This window comes from Impatiens glandulifera, chromosome 1 (genome assembly GCF_907164915.1).
Source record: "Impatiens glandulifera chromosome 1, dImpGla2.1, whole genome shotgun sequence".
Taxonomy (NCBI): domain Eukaryota; kingdom Viridiplantae; phylum Streptophyta; class Magnoliopsida; order Ericales; family Balsaminaceae; genus Impatiens; species Impatiens glandulifera.
Window position 1 is genome coordinate 78,207,976 of NC_061862.1, and position 10,086 is coordinate 78,218,061.

At 30.8% G+C, this 10,086-nt stretch overlaps 2 protein-coding genes across 3 annotated transcripts; one reads left to right on the forward strand and one right to left on the reverse strand.

The window, feature by feature from the left end:
* Positions 1 to 591: 591 nt before the first annotated feature.
* On the forward strand, positions 592 to 5,952 carry LOC124919007 (MACPF domain-containing protein At4g24290). 2 transcript variants are annotated; one of them, XM_047459101.1, is made up of 7 exons: positions 592 to 1,263; positions 1,666 to 1,904; positions 2,031 to 2,232; positions 3,074 to 3,145; positions 3,256 to 3,442; positions 4,334 to 4,500; positions 5,074 to 5,952. In XM_047459101.1, the coding sequence occupies exons 1-7, from the start codon at positions 1,003 to 1,005 to the stop codon at positions 5,767 to 5,769; spliced, it is 1,824 nt and encodes a 607-aa protein (XP_047315057.1). In that variant the 5' UTR covers positions 592 to 1,002; the 3' UTR covers positions 5,770 to 5,952. The 2 variants fall into 2 exon arrangements, with proteins under 2 accessions (XP_047315057.1, XP_047315058.1); XM_047459102.1 differs by having other exon boundaries at positions 3,074 to 3,142.
* A 2,207-nt stretch (positions 5,953 to 8,159) lies between these two features.
* On the reverse strand, positions 8,160 to 9,252 carry LOC124922501. The gene is made up of 2 exons (XM_047463236.1): positions 8,707 to 9,252; positions 8,160 to 8,396 (listed from the first exon to the last, which is right to left on the reverse strand). Exons 1-2 carry the CDS (start codon positions 9,016 to 9,018, stop codon positions 8,253 to 8,255), a joined length of 456 nt encoding a protein of 151 aa, XP_047319192.1. The 5' UTR covers positions 9,019 to 9,252; the 3' UTR covers positions 8,160 to 8,252.
* Between the last annotated feature and the right edge of the window lie 834 nt (positions 9,253 to 10,086).

Below are 10,086 nucleotides of genomic sequence, written 5' to 3' on the forward strand. Positions count from 1 at the left end.
CCGGTTCGGTTCGTCTGTTCACCCTCACTAAAACCCTACCAAATGTTAAAAAGTAAGGTTTAAATAAGGCGTGAACAATGATGAATATTTTTTAAAACTATTAGGTCATAATTCACATTTAAAATAACAAAGAATTCCATAAAGTAAAGCCTTGTTATTAAATTATAAAAAATGTTAATTATTCATTGATAGACCAATTTAATTTCAAAATTATATTGGTATAATTTGTGTTTTCAAAATTGTACTAACAATTTTTTACATATCCATATGCAAATAGCCTAATATTGTATCATATTCAATAACATATAATTCTAGAGTAACAACCTTAATAGACAGTACAATTTTATTTTTTTTATATATTAAGATAATAGATATGAGCATAAACCAAAATATTTCGAAACCTACATTTTAATTTCATAAATAAACCGAGCAAACCGAATCGATTAATCTTAATTATTATTATTATTATTATTATATGAATGTTATAAATGGTTGACATTAAGTGATTCTGGTCACCGGGTAGATAATGACATTGATTATATTACGAAAAATAATAGATATCTGTCTGGTCAAAGATGATAACTCACCACTGTCTTCTTCTTTAGGGTTTCTTACTCGCATTTTCCCTCTCTACATTTTTCTAGATCTTTGACTGCTTTACATTCATCTTACAGCAGCAGACCTACAAAAGTCTGGACTGAATATAGATTAGATTCAAATGTACAGTTTAGCTTTTGATCTTTGAACGGATTAGTTTGAAACCTCAGTGTTTTACCTGCCGATTTGTGTATTTCGAAGAAGTTTCTTTGCTTTTCTTTCTACATTTGAGCTTAAATCAATTGTTAAGCAAGGTTTTGAAGGCAGAGAATTGAAAAATCGGATGAACGCTGTAACCTAAGGAAAATTCTAGGAGTCAGTTGATATTTCGCTCACTCCGGTGAATGTTTTTGTTGTTGTTTTCTTGATGCTGCTTTGCTGAGGTGGAGTCAAATAGACTTAGTGATGGCCGTCAAGGATTCAGCTGTGGAAGCTGCAAAGATCGCGATTCAATCGATTGGACGTGGATATGATATTTCATCTGATTTAAGGATTAAGTTTTGCACAGGTGATTCAGCTAAGCCACTTCTGGTTCAGATTTGTGAAGAACAGAGCCGTGAAATTGTACTTCCGGGAGGAATTCGGATACCAAACGTTTCCAAGTGGATAAAATGCGATAAAGGAGAAAGAACACGGTTTAGGTCTGATGTTCTCTCATTCCAGCAGGTATCATCATCATCATCATGAGAAATCTCGAGGTTACAATTATTTATAGTTAATGATTTACTGCTGCATAATGACAAATTATGATAGTTATACTTCACCATGTTTCCTTGGATTCTTGATTTTCCTTAGTTGATTATTTTGTGAAGAATGAACCACAAGTATACTGAAACATATAAAGCAATCCGATCCTCAGTCAATACATGTCTGCTTTTCTTAAGTAAGCTACTCAAGAGTTGTAGTTTTTGAACTCTTGTTGCGACCAGAAAACATATAAAAGTTTGAACTATTTTGCCTCTTACCATGCAAGGGCTTCATTTAAGAACATATCCGAAACTGGAAAATTGAATGTTGTGTTTTCGTTATATAGTTTGGTGCATTGACATTACTCGTTGTCTTGTTCAGATGTCAGAGCAATTCAATCAGGAATTATCATTAACCGGGAAAATTCCTTCAGGCCTTTTCAACACTATGTTCCAGTTTTCAGGTTGTTGGCAGCAAGATGCAGCCAACACCAAAACCCTTGCTTTTGATGGCGTGTTCATAACACTTTACACAGTTGCATTAGAAAAAACTCAGATGAACTTGTGTGACCGTGTAAAGAATGCTGTTCCATCAACCTGGGATCCTCTTGCATTAGCTAGGTAAGTTTTTTGGTACCCTTAGCTCTACTTCAGTTGTTGCAAGTGTTGGATACTTGGAATTCAATCATTGAAGAAGATTAGTAACACTGATATAAGTTGGCTTTGTTATCTATGCTTGTAAATTAGGTTTATCCAGAATTTTGGTACACACGTCATAGTTGGAATGAAGATGGGAGGAAGGGATGTAATATACATGAAGCAGCAGCATTCATCTTCTCTTCAACCGGCTGATGTTCAGAAAAGATTGAAGATACTAGCAGATAAGAGATTTGCTGGAACAGATGGACAAGATAGCGTGGAATCCGAACAGATTTATCAGAATGGCAAGGTTTGTTAATGATGTTAGGCTTAGATACTTCCACATTATAATTTATGATGTTATGTTTCTTTCAAATAAAGTTAAGGTCCTAGAAGAGAGAATCAACATGTGACATCTAGTCTTGTCAGTCTGCTCTTGATATGGATTATGGAGTATGGACATTTAGAATTTATAATGTAAGGGCTACTAGGATGAAATATTATTGGGATTGTTTGATCAAGGATTTAGACATAAAAAAAAAATATATTTAAAAATCTTGTTTGATGAAAAAAAATGGTTTATTTTGGGGGTCAAATGACCAAAATATCATCAGTATGTGATATTTTAAATTGTAAAGTGTATTTTTAGTATGCACTTTTTGGAGTATGGACATTTAGAATTTATAATGTAAGGGCTACTGGATGAAATATAGGGTTTGTTTGATCTGGGGTTATATATAAATAATATTTTTTTCTTCTAATAAAATCTTATTTGATGAAAAAATGGTTTATTTGGGTCAAATAACCAAAATATCTTCAATATCTAATACTTTAAAATTTATAAAGGGTATTTTTAGTCTGCTCTTGTTATAGAGTATGGGCATCTAGAATTTATATTGTAAGGAATACTAGGATGAACTATAGGCCTTTTTTTTTTGTAAAAAAAAGAACTGTTTAATGAAAAAGGTGGTTTATTTGGGTCAAGTGACCAAAATATCCTCGGTATTTAATATTATAAATAATAAAGTAAAAGGTATTTTGGTATTTTAGTTAATAATCTAGATACAGAAACATTTTTATTTTTTGTCTCATGCATGCATCTTTATTGAATTATATTAAGTTTTTTCCTTCATCTAGTTATTTCTTTTCAGACTGAAGGTCGCGAGCAGCGTCTAAGATTTGCTGAATCTAGTTCATCAAATTCCTATTCGCAGAAAGAGGTAGTATGTTCTTGTAAATATTCATTTATATATAGTATTCTTGCATTTGTCTTATGAGATACTAAGATTTCTCTTTTAGTTGACATATTTTCCACGTGATGTTCTTGCAACAGGATATTGTAAGCATCTGCAAGAGGAGAGGCGGTAATGATAATAGAAATCCGAAACACAGTACGTGGTTGCATTCGGTCCAATCTGAACCTGATGTGATTTCTATGTCATTTATCCCCATCACTTCTTTGTTGAATGGTGTACCTGGGAGTGGGTTCTTAAGCCATGCCATAAATCTATATCTACGATGTAAGTGTTTTCTCTTGATATGCGTTTTATTTTGTTGTTTCCCTTTTGTATGGCTGCTAATGTAATAATCGGATTGCTCCAATGTGATCTAGGGCTTGTTTGATGTGGGGTTATTTTGAAATAACTTGCTTTTTAAAAAAAAAAATCATATAGAGTAAAAGGTATTTTGATAATTTTGTTGATAATTTTGATGATTTAATGGAAGAAATTTTGATAATGGGATGGTGGTTTATTTAGATTAACATCAAACAAGCTCATGTTTCTTTTCTTTGTTTTTAACTAGAAATTTTCAGAAAAAGCTTGTTGGATGTAAAAGTTGGTTTATTTTTGCTTACACTTTTAATGTATTGTAAAAATAAAGTAGGAGCATTTTGGTGGATGACTTGATGGAAGAACTATCTTGATGACGAGACATTTAATTCAAATAAGCATAGTGTTCATGACTTTAGACCTTGTTTGATCTTGGGTTATTTAAATAACCGATATGTTATTTGAAAATATCCTTTATTTGGTGTGCGCATTCAATTAACTGGTCTATTTGGGATTTTATTACCAAATTACTCTTTAAATGCAGTTTAAATGAGATAGAAGGTATTGTAGTTGATGGGATATTGGGTTATTTGAGATTAACCAGTATAAAACTAAGGCCTAAATATATAATGGCCTATTGAAAATACTTTATGGAGCTAAATTAGAGAGTATGAGTTTGGACGAGAAAACACCTAATTAAGTTCTGTTTCATGACATTATCTCGTATAAATGAACATTTTGACGAAATATTTAGCAAAGAAGTGTTTTCAAGGAAATTTATTATTGTTTTTTTGTTCAAACCCTATGTAGTGTTTTGGAATACTCTGATAACCTTCATTACCCACATCTTTTGAAATGCAGATAAACCGCCAATTGAAGAACTTCATCAATTTTTAGAATTTCAGCTCCCTAGACAATGGGCTCCTATCTTCAGTGATCTTCCACTTGGACCACAAAGGAAGCAACAAAGTACAACATCTTTACAGTTCAGCTTCATGGGTCCCAAGCTTTATGTCAATACAATGCCGGTATAAAACCCTATATCTCATGTTCATCAATCTCATTCTAAGGTGATAGATTTATAGCTTATCTGATCTTGGGTTTTTTCTAGTTTTTTTTGGGGTATTTTGGAGATAATTTATAATAAAAAATGGTACGATTTCTAAAAGCCCCCCCAAAATATCCAGATCAATCGAGGCCTTCTCTTTTGGATAAAATCCAAAAAAAATCTTAAAAAACCCAAGATCAAAGGAGCTTTACCTTGTTTGGTTTAGGGTTTTTTAAATAATCCATGGATTATTTAAAAACTCTTGATTGGTGATGATTTTGTGGATGTTGGTTGGGGTATTTTTGGTAAAATAAACTTAAAGGGTATTAATTAATATATAGTGATAAAATAATTTTTTAAAAAATAGATAGCATTTTAGTGAATTGAGTGTTGTGATTGATACGAGGATTATTGTTTGATTATCTTGAGAATATTTAAAAAATCCCTACCAACAATGCCGAAATCTATCGTCTTGGCAGTTTTACTATAACCGCTTTAACAACCAATATATTTTTAGTAACCGCTTTAACAACCAATTATATTTTTATCTCAGGTCGATGTAGGGAAGAGACCTGTAACTGGCTTACGACTGTACCTAGAAGGTAAAAGAAGCAACCGATTAGCCATCCACTTGCAACATCTTTCCACCCTTCCAAAAGTCTTCAAACTCGAAAACGATCCTTCTGGAAATTTCCATCACGAATCTTACGACCACAGATATTACGAAAAAGTACAATGGAAAAACTTCTCTCACGTCTGCACCGCCCCAGTAGAATCCGACAATGATCTCTCCATCGTAACCGCGGCTCATTTCCAAGTGAGCGATTACGGAATGAAAAAAATCCTCTTCTTAAGACTCGGTTACTCAACCGTAAATGGAGTAACATGTGTCAAGGCTGCACAATGGGACGGTTCACCAGGTTTGGCTCGTAAATCGGGTCTCATTTCTACGCTAATTAGTCAGCGTTTTACCACAACATTTACCAAACCGCCCCCACAACCAGCCGAGGTAAATATAAACTCCGCAGTTTATCCTGGCGGGCCACCCGTACCGAACCAAGCTCCGAAGCTACTTAGGTTTGTTGATACGACGGAGATGATGAGGGGACCACAAGATAGCCCGGGGTATTGGGTTGTATCCGGGGCGAGACTTGTGGTTGAGAAGGGGAGGATTTCGATTAAGGTTAAATATTCTTTGTTGACTTTTGTACCCGAGGATGATGATGATGATTTTGACCATGATCTTTAAGAAAAGAAAAGAAAGAGTTTTTGCATTTTGTATCGACGAGGTGCAAGAGAAATGGACATAGTAGTTGTTTGTTTGTTGTATCATTGTTGTTGTGCCCATCATTTGTAATTGTGTGTTTTTAGTTTATGATGGCATGTGTGTTTCATTATTTGTTTTTGTAATGTGGTTTATTCCTTAATTATTATCCTTTATTGATTTTTTTTTGAAAAAAAAAATGATCTTGGATTATACTTCCACATTTGAAAAAATTGGGATACAATGGGTATCGGTATATTTCATATTCGATGGTTGGGTTTATGTATTTAAAATATGGGTGGAACTATCTTTTGTTCCTAGGAAAGATTATGATGATTATGCATCGAATCAATTAATCTCCAAACCAACTAAACTGGGGAAGCTTAGAGAACAGAGGTAAGACTTGTGAGCGGTGATAAAAAGGGCGCTATTGGTCATTAACCACCTGCTCGCCGACCACTTGGGCGTTGCGTTTCAAGTTTGTAAACATAGTTACATGGCGCTATTGGTCCCGTATTAAATCCAAACTAAGTTAATTCAATCCGTAATCCAAATCATTTTACTAATTAATACGGATTAAATTGAAAATGGTTTGGATAATCCAAACTAAAAAATATTTATATATATCAACTTGAAATTAGTCAACAATTTTTTTTTTAATTTTTTTATTAATAAAAAAAATAAAAATAAAAATAAAAATAAATATTGTTGTAAAAGTGATAATAAGTAAAATATATATTATATTGATATGAAATTTAATTTAAAATAAAAAATATATTTTTATTTAGATAATTTGGATAATTTGAATAATCCTAATCCAATTCGATTTAATTCAATCCGAATTCGATCTGATCTCAATCCAATCCGAAATATCCAATCCGAATTAGTATTTAGGATTCGGATTGAATTGGATTTCGGATTAATCCACCCAATGCTCACTCCTATCGCCGACCACTTGTGCGTTGCGTTTCAAGTTTGTTAACATAGTTACATTTTGTCTCTGAAAACGTATTTCTTTTTCCATGCCTGGACATTCAATTCATGATTTTAGATCTTGTACTCTATGGCTTTGGACATGGGGAAGGACCGGAAGGTAGGTATCCGAAACGAGAATGAAGAGTTTGCAGAATTTAAATCAACACTCGACTATATTAATAATATTTTTTTTTATTTTATTAAAACATAATCTTACTTTTCCAAATGTAACATCGTTACAAATACTATTTTGTTCTTATTCACCTTTCAATTTTATTTTTTTAATATTTAAAAAAAATATTTATCTTTTCATTACTTTTTTTATTTTATTTTTTATTTTTATTATAACTTTTTTTAATTGGTAATAACAAAGTTGTTATATTTTGTAATATTTATCTTTATATTTTCAATATGTTGATATTATTAATTTTAAAATTATTTAACAAAGTTATGTTTCTTTTTTTTTCTTCAAACTATACAATCTTATAAATATTTAAACGAGTAACGAGATATCGAAAAATTGAGGATGAAAATAAGAATAGATACCCATTAAAATAGAGAGTAAAATAAAAATGGATTGAGAAATGATAATAGGTATTTTTGTCGTCCCTATCAAAAATGCTAAAAAAAAATAATTTTATAATTTTTGTTTTTTAATTACAAAAATGAATTAGAGCCGGATAGAGAATTTATTATCTCGTCTCTTACAAAAAAAAATTTATACCATTTTCATTTTTTTTATTTCTATACACGGTTTATACCTCAACTTTCAATATAATATATATTTTAATACACTAAAAATTTATTTTAACTTTAGAAATAAAGTTAAAATTCTTATAATATATAAAATAGTAAACTCGTTGGAGACAGGATACAAATACTATCAACTATGGTATACGAACTGTGGTTAAACTAGGAAAATTGTTGAAAATGGATAAAAAAAAACATATTGCAGCTTATAATTAACTTCCTAACTAAATGTGTTATAATGAGCATATTATGAAAATATTTTTTTTATTCATATAATATAATTTTTCTTGGATAATGATTTAAATTATATTTTGTTACTTTATTCAGTATATATTATTTTATAAATAAACTAATTTGAATAAATAGGAAGAGTCTTACCTAAGAGATTAAATGTAACAAAAAAGAATTTTAATTTAATTAAACATAATTTCACCCTCTCATTAATTACATCACTTAATTCATTAACCTATACTAAAATATTCTTTATTTAAAAAGAATTATTTTATCATCATATATTAATACTCTTTAATTTTTTTTTTTTATAAATTTAAAAATAAAGTTCCCTTCTTCCAAATAACCACCAAATAACTTTTCTTAACATTGAAATGATAAAAATGCATCATTCAATTAAAACCAAACACTTTCATCATTTCCTTTTCACTATAACCATCTAAAAATCATCCTGCATAATAATAATAATAATAATAATAATGATTAATGTTGACTAATAAACTAAATAAATATTAATGGTGTTGATCATGAGATGGCCAAAGAACAGTTTCTCTTGTACAAGGAATTAGAGGAGATGGATGTGCAATGTAAGTAGGGTATTGTTGCCCAGGCATCATTACTGATATTTCTTTTGCATATTCTGCTGGTGTTGATACCTGTCATCAAATAAACCCAAATCATTGCATTTCTTTTTAATTTCAGATTCGTCGCAAAATAAAATTTCAAAGATTTGTAAAAACCGAGACCAATCACATAGAAGATGGGCTGGTGAACTTTTCCTTTTTTATCCGAGTTTATTCTTCACATAATCATTTTAAACCAAATCGTTTTTAATAAGAATTGAATATACGATATTTCTTATATAGTGATTGAATTTAGAACTTAGTTAGATATGATTTAAAAAGTTTACAAAAATAATGACATTATATTAGACAAGAAGGAATTAATTTCGAGAGAGAAACTTACCGGTTTAAGGTTTCTAAGTTTCTCCATGGACAAAGACCGATGATCATTACTAATACTACTCCCATTTGGCGAAGAATTATCCGCAAAAGGAGAATTATTCGGCCTAAACAAATGCTCCAAGATTGCTATCATCAAAAACATCGATATCAAGATAGCAGTTGCGACAAAACCGAAAGAAATGGCATGCATTGACGACGAATTTGACCCCCCAAAGCTATTCCATGGCTCCTCTTTTGCAACTTGTGAAGAGCTAGGCTCCGACCCATTATATATCTCCCATGCCTTTGATCTTCCTCCATTTAACTCATCCATTGCCTCCTTCTCTATAGCGACGCTTATTTTCGTCGTTAAATGTAAACGGCGACGGTTTATAGATTTTAGCGACGGAATTTGCCAATGTTATTGACAGTTGTCGATTCCATGTGATCAGGAAGAATCCATAATTGGGTTTAAAGGTAAAAGAGATAAATAATATGATGATCAAGAATTACCCAGAGCAAACATGTCATATGTAGAGAGAGAAAGAAATTACTTTAAGAAGATTGATCTAGAGAAGAAGGTAGCTTGCTCGTGCTTCATCTAGCTTTATATATATATATACCCATTTGAAAACACTTTATTTTTTAAATGGATCTGACCCGGTTTGAAATAGAGAACATCGATAATTATTTGTTGATGTAGATAAAATAATATATTTTACAATATAAACATATATTTATAAATTAATTTGTTAAATGTTTTCTATTATAAACTTAAAAAATGTGACCACAGGTGGGTTAAACACATAATCATTTAACTAAACGCAGAATTTATCGACTGACGGACTCTAACCCAAAACTTTGCAAAGAGGATGCGGATATTCACTTTTTGTTGCCGCTAGGTTAGAAGAAGGGATCCAAACTTCCCAACAACTACCCAAAGACTCGGGGCATTACATAATAAATCTCAGTACTCCAAATATTAATGAAATTATAAATAATTAAACTTTAATTTCAATTTAATGAATTAGATTAACGGTGGTATCCCAACTTTCTTGAGAGGTGCGTCTCGTTAAATGATTAAGTGTGTTTGCGTATTATGTGTTCAAGCCCTTGTGACCACATTTTATTAGAAACTTAGACCTAGATCTATAAGTGTTTTCAAAAGGTTCAATTATATTTATTAAAACATTTTTTTATTGAATTGAATGAATGTTAAATAAATGTTTTTCATCATATTTATAAAAGTATATGGATAAGATACATATAATGATATAAAAATCTAAACCTAATTATTATTTTTATTACTTCAATAGTGATGCCCACTTAATTTAGGGTATGTAAACCATAATGTAGTTTAATAATTAAAGTGTTTGTTTTATAAGTAAAATGTCTTTAATTT